We start from the raw sequence: 25,923 nt of genomic DNA, 5'->3' as shown, positions 1-25,923 counted from the left end.
TAATTCGACGTCCTGAACCCGTTTTCGATGTTCGTTTTCTCAGATTCAATTGTTTTAATAGAGTTTTATTAATTGGACCCTTTATGTGTTTAGGGGTAATTATCTATGGCGTTCCTTCTTCGATAGGTTGCGTGACTCTTCAGCAACGAAGTACTGTGAGTGGACCCCTTCTAAAATGCATGTTTTAATAATAGAAATGCATACATGGAAAATCATGATTTAACAATTATGTTCTATGAGACGCTTTGAGATAACATGCTTATTGAGGCTAGTTTGAATTATTACTATTTTTCCTATAACCCATGTTCTTATAGAATATCTAATGAATGACGATATGATATTTAGAACATGTTTCGAACACCTCTTTATAGTATAAATGATGGATGACTATATGACTATATATATATATATATATATATGTGTGTGTGTGTGTGTGTGTTCAATGGTTTTGTACTTACCTAGTGGTCATTTCCGCTACAAGACGTAGGGATAGATTCCTGGTGTACGTCAGGGGTAGTTTGGTCTTCTTATGTCAAAAATCCACGTGTCGCCTTGTGATTATTTTTTGCTCCACAACAATTGATTCAAAATGAAAATCATCAATTATTATTTTAATTTTAGAATACAATTTCTGGATTCTTATCTTGTCTAAAATACTTAAAATTAAATTTCATGTGGATGATACGAAGAAGAACTACTTTGTTCTTCATCATTGTTATTGACAAGTGTTTAGGTTCGGACTTTACTAAGGTGTGTATGAATTTCTAGGTTCTCAGATTTTAAAACCGTAATTTCTTCTTTGATTTTATTAACTTCATGTTGTAGATCTTTAATTGTGATTTCTTTCTTTTATATATATAAAAGCAAAAAGCGAAGACCTCAGTTGGTCAAGATGGGGCCAAACTGAGAAAACTGACAAACAACCATGACAGCACGTTTGTGTACATTTTTCCAAACGTTAAAGAGAGATTTCCAAACCTTTCATTATGCCAAAGAGAGATTTCAGAACCCCTCAGGGTTGGTTTGGTATTGCTGTGCTTTGAAAAAAAACTGATGTGAGAATCATCGGCTGTGCTGTGAGAATAAGCGGGTGTGCTGTGAGAATGGGTAATAAAAAAAAACGAATTTTAAACAAAAACTAAAATAATCGAAGAAAAGAGTTTTAAATACCATTTTATAAAGGCACTAGGTTTCCACAATCACCTAGCAATCCTATGAATTTCTACCAATTACTTACGATTTACACATGCCACTTCGAAGGTTAGATTTTCCTAATACATATTCTCTTCGTGATATTCAAGCAAGAACGTATATCTAACATGCAATCTGTCTGTGATATTCAGATCAAATATGAACATACAAGACTCATTAAGTTTTATGAAAACCTTTTTAAAGAACCATGCAACCCCTAAGAACGTGATATTCGTCTTAGATGAAATTACAATTATCAATCACAAGAAGCAATACTCAATCCTCCGGTGATATTCCGACCGAATTGCATCCAATTACTTGTCTAAACGTCCTAATGGTGGCCAATCATCAAGATAATTAGATAGTTTAAAACAGTGATCGATAGTTCAAAGTGTGCATGCAATCAATCATAAGCAATTAAATAAAAATTACATATTCATGCTAAGGCTCAAGGCTTCGCCCTAGCAAAAGGAATTAGTTATGCATATTCATAATCAAAATCATAGAAAATATTATTAAAAATAAAAGGAATGAAAGCACCTTAAAGTAGAAAATCTCCAGGAACCCTAGCCAAGTTCTTTGTCTCTGAAGTTGAATAATAATAAGCATCCCCAAAACTGTAGATGGCCACAACAACATGGCCAGTCTAGAGATTTTTGAGGCCTGGGGCAACGCTAAAAAATATGCCTTAACTTCACATAAGAAAATTATTTATTTTCACATAAAAGGCATCGATAAAATTATACTTAGAAAAACATTTCAAACTCAATAATTTTGAAACACAGAAAGACTAATTTATTTTGTATCAAGAGAAGGAAACCAAAAAACTCATGGCTTACTAGTAGATAAATGAGTTTGTTTTCCATTTGAACTTTTAAAGTGTTTTTGTATAAATCGTGAGATATTTTTTCTTATTTACTAACCTTGTCAATATGGGACTAAAAAAATAATAACGTTTTCGAGTCTTTAATTGATATGTATAAGTAATGAATGGGCACTAAGTTAAACCTTATGATGACACGTCATATGATTTGTAAATTTGCTTTAAAAACTTGGTCTACGCATTACTGTTTGTTGAATATTAGACTTGAATTTGAACGAATATTTAAAAATAGCAACCCATATAGCTACTAGCTAGTAACTAAAAATAAATTAACAACCAAACAAAAATTTGTTAAAATTGAAAAGAATAAACACGCACATATCATTTCAAACTTAGGACCTCTCGTTAATTTTAAACAACAAAAATCATTGCTTTTAATTAAACTTCTTGAATAGTTAACCAAATTTTATAAATTTATACTCTTATGAAAAAAAATTGTAAAAATTAGAAAGTAAATAAGCACACGTGGTGTCTTGAACCCAAGACCTTCTCATTAATTTCAAATTACAAAATCACCACTTCTAGTTAAATTCTTTTGTCATTAAACCAACTTTTTTAAATTTATACTCTTATAAAAATATATATAAATATATCACCCGAATAATTTTGGTGCCCCCAATTTTTTTGGGCCCTAGACGGTCGCCCTGCCTGCACTGGGTCTGGGCCGGCCATGCGCAACAATATATTTGCTCAGCCCTTACAAACCCTAAGACATAGGTTTCTTATTCCAACTAGGAAACTAAGAAAAATAATAAAAATATCTTAGAAAATAAAACCCTAATTAAACTAGGAGAATCTGCCAAGTACTTGTCCAGCCACGTTTTAGCCTCAGATCTCCTCCAAATCCTGCCCAAGATAGGTTGTTATAAAGATAAGGACGTTCAGAACACATCTCCAGAAGGCCATGAAACTATCCAAGGTCATCTTGGGCTCCAAAAACGCACTTTAAGCCCAGAAACCTCATTTTCCAGCACCGCGCATCGCTCTTTTATTTTATCGCCAGAAAATAACCGCTTGATGGAAAAATCCCAAATTTTGATACGACCAAGCTAAGTGACTCACGAACGTCTTTCAACTGGAATTACTTCAAAATTCGTCCATTTGACCACGTTTTTCTCTAGAGGAATTCGAAAGTCCTATATTGAAAATACAATTCAAAGTATCAAAATTCTTCCAAAATATTAACCAAAATATACTAAGAATAGGGTTAAATATATAATATAAAATTCACTTATCAAACAGCTAATGCCTAAAACAAAAGATCTTATATCTCGCGCTTTGTACATGTTTGACATTGATTATAACCGAAAGCATCAATTTTCTTAATCATAATTTAAGGATCACCTGTACAAAAGATCAATGAAATTAAAATCGTTTAATCATCAATATGTATCAAACAAATTAACGCATATACACGCAAGTACTATCTTTCTTTTTAAATTCTTTTTTCCAAGTCCATGCTATCAAAGTGGTCAATGCAGTTAGCAAGAAACAGATAAAGAAAGACCCTCTTTTGTCGTCTCTCTATAAAAACAAGGCCGTCTACTTGTCTATACTTATCCCCTTGAGTGTCCCTCTCTCTGTACACACTCAACACATGGAATTTGTTTTCTTAAAACATCATGTTCTCTTCGGCCTTGTAATTTGAGCAACACTGCTTCCGAGTCCCGGCATTTGCACAGGTTCAATTTCGGAGATTCGAACTCGGACTGCAGCATTTGGACAAGCCCCTTACCCCAACGGAGAGACCTACTTTCACGTCCCGTCCGGCCGTTTCTCCGACAGCCGTCTTGTAATCGATTTCATAGGTACTGCTTCTGCAACTTCTTTCTGTTTGCCAGCTATGATGTTATGATTAGATTCTCAATTAGGAACTTTAATCTCTCCGTTTTCCTTTGCAATAATGTTTGTTTCACTTGAGGACTATAAAATTAATGTGAAAATGTCACATGCATAGATCTCAATTGTCTCAATTAGCAACTCTAACAGACCAAACTCAAATATTTAGGTCTATTAAAAGACATAATTTAGATCTTTGGATAGTGAATGTTACCCAACCATTCAAATTTAAATTTCATGACCTAAAATGTTTTAATTACTGTAGAATGGTTTTAACCTCTCTTTTTTTTTTTTCTTTTTTTTTTTTGTAACTTTGAGTTAGCTATCGTAATTTAGTTTTACGAATGTTTTAACCTAGAAACAAAAATTAAATTCCAACAAAATTTTTAAAACCAAATAAATCACATCAACCAGCCCAACTTCAATATACATTAAAATTTTGTATTTTTTTCTTAAATTAGACTCATCTCAAAAATGACTCACAAAATTATATTCATATAAAGTTTCCCAATATTTAAAGATCCCTCGTGAAAAATGCCAGAGCGCTTCCAACCAAAACTGACAAAAGTGAGTTATAGGGAAACTAAACAAATACAAATCGACAAATTTGAAGCCAAAAGCCGATTTCAGCGAGATAAGTGATTGTCTTCTCTTTCTCTTCTTCTTTGTTTCCTCAGACAGTATGAAATCACAGTTCTCAAAACTACTAGTTGCAACTGCTATGTTAATGTTTCTATCAGTGAGCTTGGCAGCCTCATCGTCTCCATGCAAATTTCCAGCCATATTCAACTTCGGCGACTCAAACTCCGACACAGGCGGCTTGTCTGCGCTCTTCGGCCAGGCGCGTTTGCCCCACGGAGAGTCCTACTTCCATAGCCCCGCCGGCCGTTACTGCGATGGCCGTCTTGTCATTGATTTTATAGGTACTTTACTACATTTTTCATCTTCTTCCACATTGTTCTAAAACGTCCCGCTTAAACATGTCTAGACACTCGTCTAGACCTCCTAAGTTACGAGTTACACTTTGATAGAATCTAAATAACTTTTTTTGTGTGATTGTTTTTAATAAAACGTAAAAGACTTGTTGGATAACAATATGAACACTCATTAATTATATGCTTATTCTAGTGTTTTTAATATATCCGCTTAAATCTTTGCTTAGATGCCTGGATGCTAAATTTATGCCCACCACCAAACTAGCGTCTTTTACTCTCATTTTTTACCCATGAGGATCGACTCAACTATTCATTTCTTTTTTGTCGATCATTTGAATAGAAATATTCCACCGACACTTAGGTTGATGTGCGGGGCTTTTGAGTGTAACCGTCCTTTTTTTTCTTTGGGAAAGTGTGGGTGATTCGAACATAAATGGTTGATGAAGAGCTAATTTTGCCTAACCTTCTTAAAAAAAAGTGTGACGTGTAAATGTGGATAAGATAATTGAGTCAGTGTGGGAAGCTACCAAAAACGCCAACCCACCTCTGTTTTAACTTATATGAGATCACATGTTTTATGCAGGAAAAGAATCTAACCAAATCAGATTATCTGACAATTACTAATTGGACTGAATCTGTAATATTAGTACTGCGGGTCTAGTTTAGCGGTACTTGGTCGACTCACATGAACGACGTTGACATTTATAGTTGTTTTGAATTCGATATTTGATTAAAATTTTGACCATATTGTATGGTTAAGCTTAAAATTCATCGGTTTAAAGTAGAATATAATTGTATAATAAAAAGAGAATATTTTGATTGAATGCTATGTTTGCAGCCAACAGCCTTGAATTACCGTTTCTGAGCGCATATCTTGATTCTGTGGGAAGCAACTTCACTCACGGAGCTAACTTTGCCACGGCGGGCTCAACCATCAGGCCGCAGAACACAACCATTCGCCAGAGCGGGTTTAGTCCTGTATCCTTGGACGTTCAGTACAATGAGTTTTACGATTTTCAACCAAGATCCCAAACCACTCGTAGTCGAGGTCACAATTTGACATGTGCACATATACTTCTCTTTCTGTATTTTAATGACTTGCATTTGTGCGTTTAGCATACGTGGCAAACTGTGATTTGCACGTAAGGAAACCGAGCAGTGTCCTTACGCACATCTACACAGTTTATTCGGTGAGAAAACTTGTATCAATGTGGGCTAATCCAGAAGATCAGTTGCAATGCAGGTGGAGTTTTTGAACAGCTAATGCCTAAAGCAGAAGATTTCTCTCGTGCTTTATACGCATTTGATATTGGCCAGAATGATTTAACATCCGGTTTGTTCTTGAACATGTCCATTACCCAAGTCAAGGCATATGTTCCTGATGTGCTAAACCAGTTTAACAGCATTGTTAAGGTAATTAGCAATTCAAACTGTGCCTAAATTTGGATTTAATTAGTCATTAATTTGGTTGTGATGTGCTTTGTATGTGTACTCACGCAGTATGTATACAATCAAGGAGGTAGATACTTTTGGATACACAATACAGGTCCCATTGGTTGTCTTCCCTACGTATTGGACCGCTTACCAATCCCAGCCGCGCAGGTTGACAAGGCCGGATGCGCCACGCCTTACAATAAACTTGCTCGGTTTTTCAACCGGGGATTGAAACAAGCTGTGGTTCAGTTAAGAAAAGAACTACCATTGGCTGCAATCACTTATGTTGATGTTTATTCAGCCAAGTACTCCCTCATTAGCCAACCACAAAAGCATGGTGAGCCCTTCGTAGATTGAAACCACTTTTGTCAAGTTTATGATGTGGTGTTTTGTATTCTTCGACGGTTTGCTGACATGTAATACAAAATGTCGCAGGATTCAAGCAACCGATAAGAGCATGTTGTGGTCATGGTGGGAAGTACAACTTCAACAAGCACATTGGATGTGGAGGAAAGATTAGGGTTCATGGAAAAGATGTGTTAGTGGGAAAGGCATGCCAAGACCCATCACTTTGGGTGAATTGGGATGGTGTGCATTTCACTGAGGCGGCTAACAAGAGAGTCTTCGATCAGATTGTAGATGGTTCACTCTCAGACCCACCAACTCCATTGAAATTTGCTTGCCATGGAAAGCAGCAGCAAACTCATTAGAATTTAGATCTGATGCTATCTTTTTTTCTAAAATTCAAATAAAATAATGTCATCAGAATCTTTCGTTAATTTAATCTTTATTTTTGCTTGGATTAAGGACCAAGTGGTGACCTAATGTCTCTCCAAAGTCTTTAAATTCTTTTTTTTCATCCGCTTTCTCCTTCAGTCTGTGTGTGTATATATAGGGTGTGGGCGAAGGCCATGAGAGAGTTGAGTTCATTTTGGTTGCTTGCATGAATATTTGTTGTTGATATAATGAAAGAGAATAAGAAGATGAGGAGGAAGCCATGAGCCATTTAACTTGGATATTTCTTGCAGTAGCAGGCTTGCACATACCATATATATATATATATATATAGGAGCAACCAAAGGTATGCGGCTATGTATAATTTTCTTTTGTGTGTGTGAGCATAAAAGGTAGTATTTCATTGCAAACAACCATGACCACACACATTAATGTACATTTTCCAAACCCTTCAACATGTCCGAGAGATTTTCGACAGTGAAAATGACCTTGTTATTTTCAGAACAGCAACTCATATCTTCCATTCCAAACTACCCAACAAACCATAGAAAACAATGGAGCTCCTCCCGAGTCAAGGCATAAAATTCCTCACAATCGTATTAGAGCAATGAAGGATGGTTATTAAACAAAAATGGTATCCCATTAGGCTTCTAAACAGAGGAATGCAAGAGGTAAAACAAGGAGTGTAAAAATCAATCACTCCCCAAAACGAAATGGTTATCCAACCATCCCAAAGGATTGCAGATCACATTAAAACTCGGGATTGCTTGAAAAATAACGGAACCAAGATCTTCTCTAAGATAATATCCATGAAAAGGGGACAAAGTTCAAAATTTGAAATCACATAAAGAAAACCAAATATGTGTTTCTTCTTCACCATTGAAATGGGTTAGATTGCAGTAAAAGGTTTATGAGCTGCATGCCATCACCCCGCAATATTCTTGAATATATAAAAAATGAATTAATGTTGTACAATATTAATAAGTACCTGAGGGCTCGTCTGATATCTAGGAATGAGTTAGATTGTATAACTCCATTATATCAAGGAAAAAAAATTGTGTTCAATGTGAAGGTAAAATATGAATTTTTTATTAAGAAAACTCATCACTTTCAATTCCCAAAATTTTGAATGACTAAAAGAGACAAGTTTCCTTTATCTTAATTAAGAAAACTCATCCCATTCTGATCCCCTAAAAATAAAGTCATTTGCCTCTATCTTCAATTAAGCTTGAATGATATCCAATCAATCTAATGAATCTTAATAACCAAACAAGCGTAAAAGGATATTATCGTATTGCAAATTAAACAAATTGGTAAAAAACCATAACTACACATTAATGTACATTTTTCAAACCCCTTAATGCGTCGAAGAATGATTGTGTCAAAGAGAAATTTCCACAGTTCCACTTGTGAAAGCAAAGTAAAAAGGATCTTCTTGTTTTTAGATTAAAGAACATTTTGCAACCTTGTGTTTTACGGCTACGTACAATATAATCTATGTTTTACAAAACAAATTGTTATTAACACTTCAAATCCAAATTTTCTCATAGAAGTACAAATGAAATACTATACATAGTAAGGTTTATCTCATTTATAGCTGCACCTTTTTTTTTTTTTTTTAACGAAGCAAGATTCATCATGTAATTTTAACCTTACATCAAAGACGTCTATTAGATATCAAGAACACATTTATTATTTTGGTGAACTGCCAATTTAGTCTCTGAATTATCACATGAGTGAAATTAATTAGGTCCCTAAACTATATTTTCAGAAAAATAGTCATTGAATTATAAAAATTTGCCAATTACATCCCTAATATTAGATTCGAAGCTACTATATTCAATTTTTCGTCAATTTAAGTCTGTTACTTGCATGTGATACACATTAGGGTAGACTGGTAATTTTTCATAAAGAAATACATGAAGTTAACTTTGGAGGGTAAATTAGGTGTTAGATTTGCAACCTATATGAAATGTTAATGGCTTATAGGCGAGAAAATGACGGTATTACACTCCAAAGTGTGTCATGTGACTTAAGTTGACGAAAAATTGGATAAGCTTTGAATATAATAGTAGATATAAAATTAGCAATTTTTAATGAATTTAGGGACTTATTTTACCGAAAAAATAATTCTGGGACCTAATTTTCACTGAGGTAAATTAGGACTAAGTTGGCACTTCACCCTATACGCAGTTATTATATGTACAAAATGTTGCAGTTCTATTAGAATAGGATTGTGATCATGTAAATCTTATCATATCTAGGATATTCTTGTGGGATTCTACCATATCTCTTAGACTAGATATTATCCTATTAGAGTTGTAATCCTATAGGAGTAAGGAATTTACCTTCCCTACTACTATAAATAAATGCACAATGGGGTGAAATAATACCAGTGTTCTAAAAAACGGCCTAGGCGGCCGCCTAGGCGCTGGGCGCCTAGCAACCGAGGCGTTTTTGGGCAAATCGGGAGGAAAAATCGGGTTGGGCCTAGGCGGCGGCCTAGGCGGGCTAGGCGGCGCCTAGGCGGTCTAGGCGGGCTAGGCGGCTAGGCGGTCCTAGGCGGCCCTAGGCGGTCCTAGGCGGTCCTAGGAGGTTTTTTTATTTATTAATTTTTATTAATTGCGTGCTTTTTTCTTTTTTGGTTTCATGGTGGTATACTTATGGAAATGGTGTATATAATTTGCAAATGATGGATTTACTACAAGTTCATCCAATACTTATGGAAATAGTGTACCTAATTTGCATTTTATCATTATTTTATTATTCATACAAGTATAGTTTTTTTTTAGGTGTCAATATGCACTTATTTACAAGATATACAAGAAATTTACCTAAATCCGCCTAGGCCGCCTAGGCGCTAGGCGCTAGCCCGCCGCCCGACTAGCGCCTAGCATTTTTTAGAACCTTGAATAATACATACCTGACAATTACACATCTCTCTCATTCTTTCTACTGTGCCACACCCCTCTCTCTGTCTTCTATAATTGTTCAATAAATTATGCCTACAACACGTTATCAGCATGCTCTTGATGTTGCGCTAAAGAGAGTTTGATCTTGTCAATCAGGGGAGTATTATGTTTTTAATTATTCTTTTTATTATTAATTTATTATTTTATTGAATTGATTTACATGCCATTGATTCAATTTTTTTTTTGTTGAACGTGAAACAAAGCATTGGAGATACAATTTCGGCTTTCCAAGAAGGATCTTCTACAAATTTAAAGGCTCAGTTGTTTTCTTCCAATTAGCTACACTTCAAATAAAGAAAGATATTTGAAACGACCATGAAGCATGAAAACATTCTCCATGATGCATGAACCCCTTACATTTATATTTACCTATATATATGTTGTATGTTTCATATATTTGTCAATATATATGTGTTTCATGCATTACGCAATTTTGCTATGTGAAATTTGTAAGTCAAAGAATCAAAATAAAATAGAAGCAATTTTGGGTTTTTCCAAACCCTAACTGGAGAAAAAAACAAAAAACAAAAAGGGAACCGAGCAGTCCCTCTCAACTTGCTGTGCACGAGAACCAAGACCACTAGCTTGGCTTCCATTCTTTGTTGGGCTTCGATCCCTTATCCCTTTTGGGTTTTGAAAACTCTAAACATTGACATGAAAAGACAAAAAAAGCCCTGGAGTCGCGGCTTGAAGCCGCTTTCGCGCTAGCTCGCCTGCAGTCGAGCTCCGGTGACCTACGACGATTGGAAGTCGTCCTCGACCTCGAACTCTCAAGATTCACTTCAAAATCGCGACGATGTCTTGGAGATTCTCAGCGAATCTCACTAGTTTTGGACCACCACCGATGTTGAGAAAGTACTTCGTCGTGTGTTTAAGGGTTCTCGTTGAACCCCGACTCGGCCTCGTATGAGAACACCACCAAATCATGGCGACGCAGTTTGATTTTTCCGGCAATAGCATGCACCCAGCAACGCTGGGGTGCCCGAATCAAACCCATATTTTTTTTGGGCTTTGTCCAGACTCAACCCAATTGGGCTTCAGTTTTTTTTTTCCTTTTCTTCTGGGTCTGTTGCCATCTCGAAATGCAACCAGCCTGAAGTTGGGCTAATTTTTTCCTAAAAGCCCACTTGGGTTTCCTTTTGTTTTGGCTGCATGGCAGCTCGCATTGGGTTAAACAGCCAATAGCCTAATGCTGCTGGGCTGCTCATTTTTCGCGGCCCGTGACATTGCAGCAAGCATGCAGCCTGTTTTGCATGTTATTGGGCTGCTAATCGTAGCATACCCGAGCCCAATTTGGGACTTGATTTTCTTGTGTGGCCTGCAACCAACATTAAATTTATGGGCCTAGCCAATTTTTTTGCTTCCACGATCAACATCGAATGGTTCCGATATATTGAATTAATTAAAAGTGACTAGCAACCATTAATCTGACAAGAAATCTAAAATTATTGGTCTGAATATCACTTTTGGACATTAACGAGTCAATATTTTAATTCTCTTCTTTGAACCGTTGACATTCTTTCGTAATCCCAAAACACTCACACTTGAGTTCATGAAGCAACCCAAATCCACTATACTTGGTTGTATATTATATTCTTTGTTTTTACAAGCACCGACTTTTACAAACTGGAAGTTCATAACTAAACTCAAACATGTAGTTTCGAATTTAGTGCCTTTAAAACCCGAAGTTTTCATAAAAACAATACACCTATGAAAACCCGAATTTTTCGTGTAAACCGTGTCTTAGAACCCGAATGTTCTAACTTTGATGCTTATGGATATCTTATTTCCATAACACTAATCACAATCTTGTTCCCTCCATTCAGTGGATTGTCGAACCGTAACAAGTTTGATTTCACTGATTTAGACGTTTCTTGACAGAAACCACTTTATGTGGGTAGAAGACGTGAATCTCCAGCATCAAGAAGTTGAGAGACCATTGAAGCCAACAATGGCATGGAAGAGCTGAATAAGCCTCCACCATAATCTTCATTCTAAGATTTATGGCCGAAGCATTACAAACGGAAGTACCTCCCGTACGAGGATTCCATGGCTCTTTGGCTCGCTTTTACAAATTGAGTAATCATGAAAAACATTGCCTGAAGCACACTATGATTACATCCATGAATAAGTACGATTCTGAAGTTTATAAATCTGATCGAAATTTTGACTAAAGAATACTTTTCTCGTCCTTCCATGTTTCTAACTCGCTTATGAAGTAGCAGTATAGAAAGCGAAAGTTTACCAAATTCTTGAATCTGATTACTACCATAAATGTGAGAAAATGGTATAGACTCAGCTTCGGTTGGAGTGTACTAACTGATTCTACAAAGTGGTGGCGCCTTACTTCAGCAGAGGTGCACTGAAAGGTATTGCTTTAATTTAGCAAAGGCCTACCGAACATACCCCTTCAGCTTCGGCTAGAGCTTATCAAACCCAAGTCTAGGTCTGTCTTTCTAACAATCCAAATTTGAGTTTGTTTTTACAACGTATGGTAGATTCAGAGCCTGCCAAGGTGTGGCATCACATCCAAAGTGTGATCCTTGGCACCTAAGACCTGAAACTTCAAGAATATGGATAATATTCTCGAACCTCAACCTTACAAAATCTACTTTTTTATTTTTATTTATTTATTTTTCTTTTATGGAAGAGATCATTGGTTATGCACTCGCTTATGCCCCTACCAAAGTTGTTAAGAAGTACCATTCTCGTAGTCAATATGTGAGACTAATTTTGCTCCACCGAAGACCGTTGGAATAACAGAATTTGGACATGAATGGCCTTGTTGGCTGAATCCCCTTTGTAACTTTGGCTTACTTTGTGAACATTTTCGTATGTTCTTGGATTCAAGTATGGTGTTTGTTTTAGTTATGGATAATCTTATCGATATTGTCCTCGAATATGAGTTAATTGAATCATGCTTCTTAGTACATGTGACCAAATTCAATTAAACATGTGATTAGGTACAAATATGAGAAAGTTTGTTGTCTAGATGAATGTGATACCTTGTACACTAACTTTATACCTAAATCACATCTCTAGCAACGACTTCAGGTCCATCCAACTTGATTAAGAGCATTGGCATAGTCCTCTTTGTACAAATGGTACTAAATTACCATTTCAAAGACCTTATATTCTCCCCGTTCCAAAAGAACGTCGTTAAGTTTTAAGGATATTTGAGAGGACACTGATCATGAATGCAACCATTAAACAAAATAGAGTGAAATATCTTTGCACCACCTCCAGAAATGAGCCTGAAGCTTTGCTTTGGGGCTAATGGTCTGTCTCTCAACTGGGAACACGCCACATATGGCCGACTTGGAGCTTGGTGATTTAGTAGTTTACTTGTCTTGGCATGACCGTTTGTGACACTTAGGTCGAACAATGATGCCACGACGCATCTCTTTACCAGAAGAAATAATGTTGTGCTTACAAGCACACTTTGCCAAGCCTGCTTATTTGGAAAATTTGATTTTTATATCATCCCTCATAAAGATACGAAATGATCCTCTTTTCACAGTAGATTTAAGGGAATATATGTAGACTAACCCAACCAAAATGCAGACTATATAAATACTTATGGTTTTGGTTGATGAATCAACAAACTGGTCACATGTTTGTCCACACACATTGTTGCTAAACCTCTTGGCTAATTTCAAGGAATCACCACCCTAATTATCCCATAAAGTCTGGAAGACTGGATAATGCCAGAGAGTTTATATCGAAGGTTTTTTATAAGTATTGCATTTCTTTTAGGTTTATAATTGAACATCGAATTCCCATGTTCACCCTAAAACAGCTTCGCATATTGATCATAAAGTGAAATTTAATTGATCGCCCAGACCTTGGTGAACACACCAAGCTTTCTGTTTCTGCCTAGGCTATGCAATCTTGTAGGCAATTATGTTGGTCAGCCTGAATACCCATTGCCACCCAACCTATTCGATGTTATAGTTGGTTACTAAGTACGAACCCGACGTTTCGTACTTACACGTTTTGGGTGTGCATTCCATGTGCCAAGTTGCACCGCCGCAACGTACCAATATGGGTCCTCAAAGAAGGATGTGAATTTTTGTCGATTATGATTCTCCTTCACACTAGCTCTTTTAGAGCCCTTGCAAGCGATCTCTTTATCGTTCATTTTGCAGATTGTCACTTTAATGAGACAGTCTTCCCGCCGTTAGGGGGAGATAAAAATGTCAGCGTTCCTATAAAACGATGCAAATTTGCGTGGACGTTGCCCACTATCTCATCTCGATCTCTCTATCGCACAAGTGTGATAAGCAAGTGCAATGGATTCTAGCTTTCAGAATGTTGCACCAGACTCATTCCTCTGATATAGCAAAAATGACGAGACCATATACCAGTTGCAAACATGCTTGCAAGGATAGGCGTACTAACGGACATTGAGTCAACATACCTGAAGGGTGTGCCGCCCCTAAAGGACGGTTTGGGCGTCCCTGTTAGACGTTCTGGTTCCCTAGCGGATAGCCAATCAATCTGTCTCGACCTGAAGCACGACATATTACTCAGTTTATAGGATTCATTTTCCTATAATAGGAAGGTCAAGGCACAAAATGAATCTATACTCAATCACTGTCTCAATCGTATCCATCTCATAAGCTTAATCTGGATTACTCATGAGACTTAAAGCTCTTAGTCCAGTATACTACTTTGGATGAGATAATGGAATTTGAATGAGATTATCATCGATGATGTTTTCACTTATATGGTAGCTACCAATGTAAATGAAAAGCAACGATAGAATTGTGTTTCGTTGATTAGTGACAACGTAGAATTGATTGGACAACCGTTATTACAATCTAGGTTAAATTCATTACCAAGTGCGTTTGGACCTGTCGTTCCTACATTACCCAAGGTTTCTCTTAAATGCCCTGTGATTGATTGCAGTATTATAAAATGTGATTAGTGTTTTTCTATAGGGATATCAATATGGAGATTTACATATAACTTCCCAAAGAATTACATGGACTGGTTCAAATAGTTCCAAACCACGAAACACCTTCTCAACTCGTTTTAAGGCGTTCATTTACGGATTGAAGCAATCTGACGGATGTAGCATACCCATCAAAGTGATTATTTGATCAGTTTAAGAAATGAATTATGCCCTTGCGTATTAAACTATAAAGTCTTATTTTGAATTGCTAGAGTTACAATTTATGTCCATGACATGAATTTCATTAAGATTCCAGAAGAGCTTGAGAAAATTGCCTCGCACCTGAAAATGGAATTTGAAATAAAGAATCTTGGGAAAACACGTTTACGCCTTGACCTAAAGTTCAAGCATTGTTATGACGGTACTTTGGTCCACTATTCAAATTACACCCCAAAGGTGTTACCTTTGAGTATACCTATGATCTTCCATACACTATATTCAAATGAGACCCCTGAAAAGATTATGGAATCTGAAGTTCTATATCTAAGTTCAACTTTGCGCTTTGTCGTACTTAGCTCATTGCATTCGATAAGACATATCCTTCGTTGTTGATCTATTATAAAGATGCAGCACCACGCCTACACGTAGCCACTGAGTTGGTATTAAAGACGTATTTCTGTTACCCTGAAAGGTACTACAAATTTAGGCTTATCCTAACACATCCCGAGCAGACTGACCTCCTTGATCCTTGAAATAATGCTTGCCTTGTTTGTTATGCTGATACTTGTTACTTATCAAACCTGCACAGGGCACATCTCCGAATGGTTATATCTTTATCGTTAGGGATATCGCAATATCTTTAAGGTCCATGATAAGACCTTAGTTCCGAAATCTTCGACTTGTTCCAAGACTCACCTCACTTCACTACACTACATGGGAGGCATCGTTGAGAGCTCTTGTTGAGCATATTTGACGAACTTGTTGTTTTCATCCATCGTTGAATCCCAACGACGATCCATAAAGACTATGCCGCATGTATCAACCCAATCAAGACACGATACATCAACGAAGTCAATGCCAAGACATATTGCGTCTACATCACATAAGTAAAGCATCAGGAATTGAAGTCACGCAAGCCGATCCGAGACAACCTTGCTGACCTCTACACGACGTCGTTGCCGAAGTCAACCTTCCAGAAGCTTGTCCAAGGAATTGGTATGCCTAACTGTTCCTATGCAATGCTTGTAGTTCTCATTTGGAAGTTTTGTCAAACTTAGGGGGAGTATCCAGAAGTATACTCACTTGATCTTAATGTATTTTTTTCCCTACGATTTGGAGCATTTTTCCCACTAGGCTTTTGCTACCTAGTTAGCTTTAGATGAGGCACCCATCCTGGTTTGGTTATACCCTTGTGAGCTCTCTACTTGCGTCAATAAGACGTATAGTTTTGACTTAATGCAATTTCTCACTTTTTTCCTTTGTCTATGGGTTTTTATCCCACCTTGGGTTTTACCATAGCGAGGTTTTGTGAGTTTTACCTTTTATACATTCTTTTGTTGATTTAAGACTCGCATCCACTCATTGTGCCGACAACTTCATCAACTATACTTACTTCTACGCTAAAGACCCGATGCACCATTTTAGTTGAGTACTTACACACTCAAGGAGGAGTGTTGTAGTCCTATTAGATTAGAAATGTGATCGTGTAAATCCTATCGTATTTAGAATATCCTTGAGTGTAGCTCCATTTTTAGTAACAGGGGTTCGGTTTAACTAACTCAGTAAAGCTTAATGGAATTGCATATGACCAATAAACTATAATTCGAGGGAGAGTTCAGCATAAGTGGAAAGACTGTACCGAATCAGATCAACTAGTTTTGTCCGTGATAATTTAAATCCTGCGCTAGCTATAGCAACAACTCTCACTGATGCATCTATGGTTTTGAACGACTTAGTCCTGCAAAGAGAACATGATACTTAAGTTACTAATGATGCTGCATTATGCAGAATGGAAAAAGGATAACAATATGATAATTTGCAAACTTGGCAGTTCATAATCAAGAGCAATCGGTGGAATCCTAGTAAAAGACAATAAACGTGTAAGGTTAAATATTATGCTTATCTTTTCATACTAGAAAATGGAGTACCATTCTTTTCTCTTTTGTTGCTACTGTTTGATCTCCTCAACGTACATTGCAATGATCACTAAAAAATTACTGCCACAATATTTCTTTCAGATGTTTTTGAGAAATCAATTGATAATGGCCGAGATGTAACTCATTCAAATATACTAATTTTCCCCATAGATGATTTCATTCTTACCAATGGTTGTAAGGAACCAAAAGAAAAACAATGAACACAAAACCCAGAACTTTATTATTGACATTAATGTGGAAAAACAAATCACAAGAAACAAAATACTCAGACGTTAGACTACCTTGTCGAGTGATGATATAATGAAGTCAACAAGTCCTGGAACAACAATGACTTGAACTCCTCTCCCCCTAGAAGCATTACAGAAGATATAAAAATTCATAAACACTTGATCCAACCAGGCCGTATCCCTTATAAACAGGATATAAGATCAATTAGCACACTGGTATCCAACTGAAAGCTATAAGACAGTACTGTGATGTTCCATACGAAGTAACCACCAATAAGTTGAGGCAAAGATTGACGTATTTATTTATTTTAGCTCTGTTGTTATAGAAGTGGAAATTCTTATCACAGTACACATATAAAACCCAATGACCTCTCTCCTTGGAAAATTTGACCAAGAGCTAAACCCTTAACCAAAGAATACAAATGATACCAGCAAAAAATATCTGCAAGCTTCTCCCTAGCAATCCTTGTACCGAGAGTTGCGCCTAGGAAATCACCATTAGAGAAAGCTTAAGAAAGCATAAGAAATGCGCCAAGAGTTGTTTCCTGTGATACTGGAAGAACCATTAGAGAAAGCTTAAGATAAGGTTTCACTTCAATTAAAGGATGGATGCTTGGATAAATAAAAGTAGTATAGACACAATATTAATACCTCAATGCTGCAATTACATCAGGATCACTTGTCAATACTTCCGGATGTCCTACAGAAATCCAGCACCACTTAGCCTAGACAACTTGAAGCAGCAATATATTAATTAATACATGTACACTTTAATTTGCACAAGCGCGGCACAGAGCAAAAACTAGTTAGTTCAAACTGCAGGTATCCACCCTGAACTGCTTTCATATCAGGTAGCTTTTCCAATGCTAGCATTGACTCCTTCACCACTGGCGGGGTGAGAAAACTGATCTAATTCATTTCTGGGAGCTGGGCTCCTTTTGGACAGACTCTACACTTTTAAATGGCAGCCGGCATATTTAACAATTCCTAACAATAAAACTAAAGCATAAAACCTCAATTAACTTTTGGGTTCATAACAATATTCCCCTCTTGAAAATTAGCCTTGTCCTCAAGGCTTAAAAATGGAATTGTGGAAACTTGGCCTTGAAATCGTCATAGTCCTCCCAGTTAGCCATTCCGGTTCTATCTAAGCCACCGCCCCAAAATTTGAACTTAAGCAGCATTTTCCTTCCTGTACACTCTTCTTGGTAACCTGCCATAGTAGCTTCCTGCACCAATCCTTCATCTGTGATGATTGGCAGATTACTGGCAGGCGTCACAGATGGTCCCCACTGCATACTGGGAGTATTTTGGTTCCCGCAGGTAACTTCCATTTGTAGGCCACCTTTCTAATCATTTCCAAAAGTCCACTGCTATCTTCCCAAGCCAACACCTTATCATCACCAAACTCTTCACCCTTTGGTTCACCATTATCATCTTCATTACTAGCTTCCTTTTACTCAGATTTACTAGATTTCATAGCTACCTCAGTACCATCCATCTTTGCGTTTCCCTTATCAACCAAAGTAGGTGCCCTAGTAGGTGGTGTATCCTCTATTTCAAAATGAGATTCCTCACTACACAAATACTTATATCCAGTAAAGTGAACGCCCCCACTTATCTAGTTATGGAATAGCTCAAATTTCTGACCAAACACAATATCAAACGTTCTTTTTTTGTCGAAATACAATATCAAACATTAACTGAGGGGATTCTTCAGCAGAAAGAACCCAAGATGTAGCAACTTTCTCCACATTACCGGCACCCTGATCACATATTGGCAAGGCCCACAATTCTACAAACATCTTTCTTGAAGCACACAATTCAAATAATATGTGCGAACCCAAAATCAGACTTGCCACTTTCTTTTGCTTTCTTGCATAGACTCACAATCAGCAGGGGTGTAACCATCTGCCCAGGTACTAAGTCAGGAGACTTGTCAATCAGAACAATCGAGGTAAGAGTGGTGGTGCAAGCCGAGACAGTGAAAGCAATTGGTGTAAATTACATATTTGGACATCAATATCATTAGTTGTAACTTGTAAGTTGTAACCCATCCATCAGGTAGGGATCCTGGTTTTATTTATCGGTGTATAATCTCAAGCAATTGGAATGTTTTTTAATCTGACAGGGTAGCGCACATTTCAAGTACAAAATGATATGGACGTACATCAAGGAACAGTGGAGGTACCATGTGGACAACCTCCTGTCTTGTGATGTTTCCAACCTCATTTTCAAGCTTTAAGAACTCATGAAACCTCTCAAGTGTTTGGTTCTTCCTCAGTTGCATGCAAGAATAATTTGAATGCCAAGCTAAATTCAGAAAGTACCAAGGCAATGGCCTAATAGGCTGCAGTTCACCCCATTCACTCACCACAGATTGCAGAGTCTCCAACTGCCTTCGAATATCCGAACAAAATTGGCTACTTGAATTGATACTAAAAGTAGCAGGCAATGACTTTCGAAGAACCATTGCTGCCCTTCGATTCAACATAGTGAGCTCGCATACCTCACTCTCAAGGGCTTCACTTATCGCACAAGCAGATTGGATTACCCTGACAATCCCTACTCTGCCATTATTTTTCATTAACAGTCCCATCAACTTAAGCAATTCACCGGTAGCTTCCATGGCTAACAAACTTAAGCAATTTCGAAGAACTTCATTAAACGTATCCCACTCTTATGGGCTCACTATCGTTATGAGTTATAAAATTGTACCCGCCTTGAGAAGAGAGTGCCACAATCACATCTGTATTCCCTAGTTCGGCATGTCTTAGAATGAGTCTTTCAATCTGATTGAACGACGTATCTCTTAGAACACTATCCATGGCATCCAGGTTGCTACTCAATGATACATGGTCTGTATTCCGTCTCATAGAAATTTCATCAAACAATTTTGATGCACACAAATCCTTCTTCACAAATATTCCCACAAGATACCAACTTAACCACCCAAATTTATCATTCAAGCGGACACTAGGGGTGATAGCGTGATGACCAGTATAGTATGCAATTATACCAAACAAAAGTGAACGGAATATGGCACTCCAATTTTCAGAACCATGGCTAAATGAATGAAATACCTTAGGCCCAATTTTCGTTGTAGCAGTCGCGGAGCTGTGGGAAACTGGTAGCAGCAGCAGAAAATGAATCGCTGGTTTCGAACAAGGAAGCGCCACTGTGGCTGCAGAAGAGTCATTCGAGTGTGGCTTGGTGGCCGAAGTTGCTATCGCTTTCAACAACGTCTATGACGAGAGCAGTGGTGGAACATAATTGGCTTGGATTGTTGACGGAATACGCTGCGATTGGACTCCTCCAGAACCGACTGGGCTTGGGGGTAGCTGAAGCGGTTTAATCTCACGAGATACATGATGATCGACGGAGAGAGGGGCAGAGATGCCTTCCCCGGCGCCTTGAGATTGCAGCTCGCGACGAAACTTTTCGAAATATGCTGGAAGCTTGGTCGCGAAGGCCTTGTTGATAGCCTCTTCGATGGCAGCGTTGATGAGGGAAGGTAAAGAGGCAATGTAAGACTCCAAGGAAGCAAATACGGCTTTCCATGGCAGAGGCGCGAGCGGTAGCAGATTTGCAGCCATGCACAGAAGGGAATCCAGAATCGAAATGGATGATACCATTGTTAAGACCAAAATCTCAACCTTAACTATTGCACATCTGACACGCCCCGACCCTGATATTCCCCGAATACCAGGACCGACACATGCTGGCCGACACCCGGGGGTGACGAAAGCTATTAATTGATACAAAAGCTAAGAATAAGAAATAAATAAAGGTTAGAAATTTAAAATACAAGGAATTAATAATTTAGGAACGTGCTCAGAGCATACAACTAAACCTAATCACTAAGAAGAATTAAGATAAAATTGGATGAATAAGGAAGTGGGTCCTACATCGAGAGCATCCGAAGATGCTGCTGCGGAAGTGTCTTCACGCCGGGATTAGGTGCATTGATTCTAAGTCCTGAATGGGGGCGCAAAACAAAGGTGAGTGGACCAAGTTTATATATACAATAATACTAAAACAGTTATCAAGATACTAACCCCCAAAAGTTAATATAATGAAAACTACTAGCATAATAAGTGATGGATTTAATAAAAATCCTAGCATGCCAAATGTCTCAAAAATCATATATATCGGAAAATCATCGCAGAAATCAAAACAATAAACGTATCCTGAATCGTCTCGTAAACGTGATGTGCTGCTAGAAAGATCACTGAATATATATATCTCTCCCGGCCCAATGCCTGCTCCGTGGTCTCTGCGCCCGTAGCCAGAGATTACCAACTCCCGGCCCAATACCTGTTCCATGTCCCTCAGCCCGTAGCTAGGGATTATTTCTCCCGGCCTAAATGCCAACACCAGTTCCTCGCCCCAGGCGGCATAGTGTCTACTAGGTACGCACAAAATAGTTACGCCTCTCATAAATACCACTTCATAGCATAGGTTACCGAATATCGTCTACGCTATAAAGAGGGTTCAAAATCATGTTCTAGCATCCTATCATCACCTATCAGATAGTCTACCAGATCATGGTTTTTATAGAAAATAGATATATTAAAATATAGCTCAATATAGGCTAACAATTAATTCTTCACCAAAACACGAGACGATAATCAATAAATTCAGTAAACAGGATTGATATAAATCAATTCACAAAATTCGTAGGCATGCTAATCATTTATGCAATTACTATAAAATCATGTAATTTTAGAAGGGGTCCACTCACAAATATTCCTTAGCAGAAGAGTCGCGCGAATAAGGATTTAGAATTTCTCCACTAGCAATTTTACCTAAGAACAAGAATGTATAATTAATAAATAAAAGGATTTTCTAAAAGATTGGGTTTGAATCAAATTAAAATAGGGGATTTGGGATTGGATGGGTTTAGGGTTTTAAATGAATTTTAGAACCCTAGAGGTTTGGGTTGAAAGGGTTTTAGAGGGAGAATTTAGGTTTGGGCTTTAGTCCAAACATACACACACACACACACACACACACACACACCCACGGGCCCAAGGCCCTAAGGCCTCCTTAACAGAAAACAGGGCTTTAAGCCCTTGTTTTAAAACCGGCCCAAGGCCCCTAAACTATAACTAAAAATAAAAATAAAAATAAAAAGGGTTAGGGTGCTGGGCTAAAACAAAACAGGCTTGGGCCCGAGGGAAATGGGAGAGGCCGGACGGCCTGGTGCCGAGGAAGAAGAAGGCCGGAGCTGCTACAGCTCCGGTCAGCTGAAAACGGGAGCTTCAAGCTCCGATCTATGTACGAACATGAAGAACAAAGAGAGAGGAAGAGATTTCTACCTTCCAAACGCCGTAACTCGGTCGGAGGTGACCGGAAAAGCCCACGGAATGCACGGGTTCGCCGGAAAAATGGGTGTGCTCACCCACGACCGTTCCGAAGCAAAAACCTACGTAAAAAGGTAAGGTTCAAGCTTCTAAATCACAACCAAACCACAAACTAGGTACGAGAGTGAGAGATTCGAGACCTACCCAACGGGAAAATGGAAGAAAACTCGCCGGAGCTTTGCTCCGTGCCGTCGATCTCGCGGGCAGGGGGAGTCCCGGGTTCGTGGAGAACCTCTCCTGGGAATGCTAAGGTCTTAGTGAGTCCAGGGGAGAGAGAAGCGAGAGGTTGAGGGAGAGAGATTTACGGGAGAGCTGAGAGAGCTTCGGGAGAGTTGAGAGGGAGAGAGCTACGGGAAAGAGAGACAGAGAAAGAGTGCTAAAGGGCCCAAAGATTGTGGATGAGACTACTCAAAATGTTCAGGTAATTAAGTCTAACCTGAAAGCGGCCCAAGATCGACAAAAGAGTTTAGCAGATAGACATGCCACTAATTGAGTGTATGATGTGGGTAATTTGGTATTCTTGAAATTGTCACCTTGGAGAGGTGTAGTGCGGTTTGGAAAGAAAGGCAAACTAAGTCCTAGGTACATAGGACCTTATGAGATCATTGAAAAGATTGGTGAAGTTGCTTACATATTGGAGTTGCCTCCGGAGTTATCTAAGGTACATAATGTGTTTCATGTCTCAATGCTTCAACATTATGTTTCAGATCCTTCACATGTGATTCCTCCTCAACCTTTGGAGATTAATCCGGATTTGACGTATGATGAGGAACCAGTGACTAACTTGGATTGGAAAGACAAGGTTCGAATGAGAGATGTATCCGAGGTTGTTTTATGAGTATTAGTGGTTTGATTGGTTGTATGAATTTTGAGGACGAAATTCTATAAGGAGGGTAGATTGTTACAGCCCGTCCCGAAATTTCACTTATCATTGATGTGAATTGACGGAATTGCCTTAAAGGTTGCTAAGGTATGTGTGACTTAATTATTTGAATAAAACATACCTTCCTAAGTTTTTGGAAAAATTAAGTTGGATTAAAATTATATGCATTTTTATGTGGTTAGGGACTTAGAGGACCACACCAATCCCTATCACTCTCTCTTTCTCCTATCTCGTATCTCTCTCATTTCTCTCAGAACTCTCTCTATCTTCCCTCTATCTTCCCTCACGTACGGACCACACCCAAAGAACCTTAAATTTTCACAGATTGAAGGCATTGAAGGTACCATTGTATTACTCGTGGTGTGGCGAGTTTAGGGATACCATTTTCAGGTAAGGAACCTTTCGAAAACTCGTGAAATCCGAACCCTAGTTATGAGTACTGTTCATGTGGACGTAAATATGGTTGTTTCAGGGAAATTGAAGCATTTAGGAAGCTTAGTGAGGTTCTAAGGAAGCTCGGAGAAGAAGAATCGAAGGAATTGGACGTAAGGATCCCTAGTTTTTCTAATCCCCGAATTGGTCACTATTCACGAACTTTTAAACCCTTAAGTTTTTGTGAATTTTAGGACCATAGCAAGCTCAAGGAGGTTCTCACAAGCTTCGGGGTGCTTCGTTAGTAGAATTTGGACGTCGGAGGACTGAGAACAAAGCTTTTCAAATTTGGCCGGATTATCAAGCTTCCTCAGGTAAAATCTAGTGGATTTTAGACCTTGAAACTTATATAACGTAATTCTACATACTTAGGGCTTCATTTTGGTGTAAATTGCGTGAGAAATGGTTGAGAATCGACGGAGAATAAGAAGTTGAAAATTTACCCAGTTTCTGGCACCGGCGACTGTCACTGGAGCTGGAGGTTGAAGACGACGAATATTCCGTCAATTTTGACGGAATATTCTGATGCCGTTAGTTAAAGTTGACGGCTTCTGTTAGGATTAGACGGAATATTCCTAACGGCGTCACAATCCCAACCCCGTGTGCCAGGCACGTGCTGCGCGTGGGTGGCGCGTCTGGCCGTGCCTTGGCCGACGCGTGAGGGCGCGTGAGACTTCCAAAAAAATTTCTAAAAATTTGGTGATGATCCTGAGGTTGTGTAAATCACGGTGATATATTTATATGCCCAATTTGAGCAATATATGAGAAGTTATTAGCTAGTTTTGCCTATGTGCTTTCAATAATGTTTTTATAGTTGTTTCGCATATAGGTGAGACCTATCCCGAGGACGAGCGCATTCAAGGGCATCACGGGGGTTACGACCCTTCGACATATCAGTGAGTGGGCAGTTATTTTCTGTATATACCTATATACTACTGATTTTTCCCAGAAATTGAATTTAAATGAAAGTATGTTTTAAAATGCCATGCATACATAATATATGAAATATATGAATTAGTATTTGATGCATATATATGAAATGGTGTTGTGGACGCACAGGTGAGTATCAGGTGAGTTTTATGTTCATGTGATTTATTGATGATGTGAATTGTGTTGAGAGCTCATAACATGCACCCCTGGTGTTGGTGCTTATATTATTCACCCTGCACCATACGCTCACCTTGGATCCAAGTAGGTGCATGTCATACAGATCACTATAGGTGGTTCCGACATGTCGTACAGACCATTAGAGGTGGTTCCGACTTGTAGGTGACTTTAGATTATTATACAGCTATTGATGAGAGAAGCACTAGAGCGTATTCTTACATCATTCTTGTCGTACAGACTACTCCAAGTAATTCCGATTTATGTGCAGAGTAGTGCCGTACAGGTCACAGTTGGTGACTCCGGTTGGATTGGATATTGAGCTATAGAATTAACCGTACAGGACAGCTGCAGGGTCTCCGGTTGATTCCTTATTTCACCTGTTATATTGATGCATCCTTATTATGTTTTGATGCATAGCATGGCATATTTTCCTGAAAAATGTTAAAGACTTATGATTTGAGTTAATTGTTGTTATAAGGTTATATATATATACTATTTTTTTTATGGGAAAGTATACAGGTTTTACAGCGAGGGGTTAGAAGTTTGTTAAATAAAATATTTTCGAAAAGCTTTGTTTTACTAACCCACTCAATCTTGTTTTGTGCCCCTCCAGGTTCTAGTTAGCAGTGTTGATGGCTCACGAGGATTCCCATGGCGTTCTGACAGACTACTTAAATGTAGGACTCACCTTCGGGTGTTGTAATTTAGTAACGGTTCTACTTGACTGCACCTAGTACTTATGCTCTGATTATGTGTGTTTCACACTTAAACTCACTCTAGCATGTTAGTTGGATATTATTGCTAGTAGTTGGTTTTTATTCCTTTGTATTTCTTTTACCTTTTGCTTCCGCGTCGCACTTTTGGTT

The 25,923-nt window shown here is 38.1% G+C and overlaps 1 protein-coding gene and 1 pseudogene across 1 annotated transcript in view; one reads left to right on the top strand and one right to left on the bottom strand.

Moving 5' to 3' along the window:
• Positions 1 to 25,923, bottom strand: part of LOC126589686 (receptor-like protein 3) — a 166,422-nt gene that overhangs the window by 80,726 nt on the left and 59,773 nt on the right. Inside the window, exon 2 of the mRNA XM_050255064.1 lies at positions 7,203 to 7,290. Coding sequence (XP_050111021.1) covers positions 7,203 to 7,288 — 86 coding nt within the window. The 5' untranslated portion in view covers positions 7,289 to 7,290. The remainder of the gene's footprint in view (positions 1 to 7,202; positions 7,291 to 25,923) is intronic.
• Positions 3,657 to 7,107, top strand: LOC126589689 (GDSL esterase/lipase At3g26430-like; annotated as a pseudogene).

Source organism: Malus sylvestris, chromosome 11, assembly GCF_916048215.2.
Source record: "Malus sylvestris chromosome 11, drMalSylv7.2, whole genome shotgun sequence".
NCBI lineage: Eukaryota > Viridiplantae > Streptophyta > Magnoliopsida > Rosales > Rosaceae > Malus > Malus sylvestris.
This window is presented reverse-complemented; position numbering and strand designations above follow the sequence as displayed.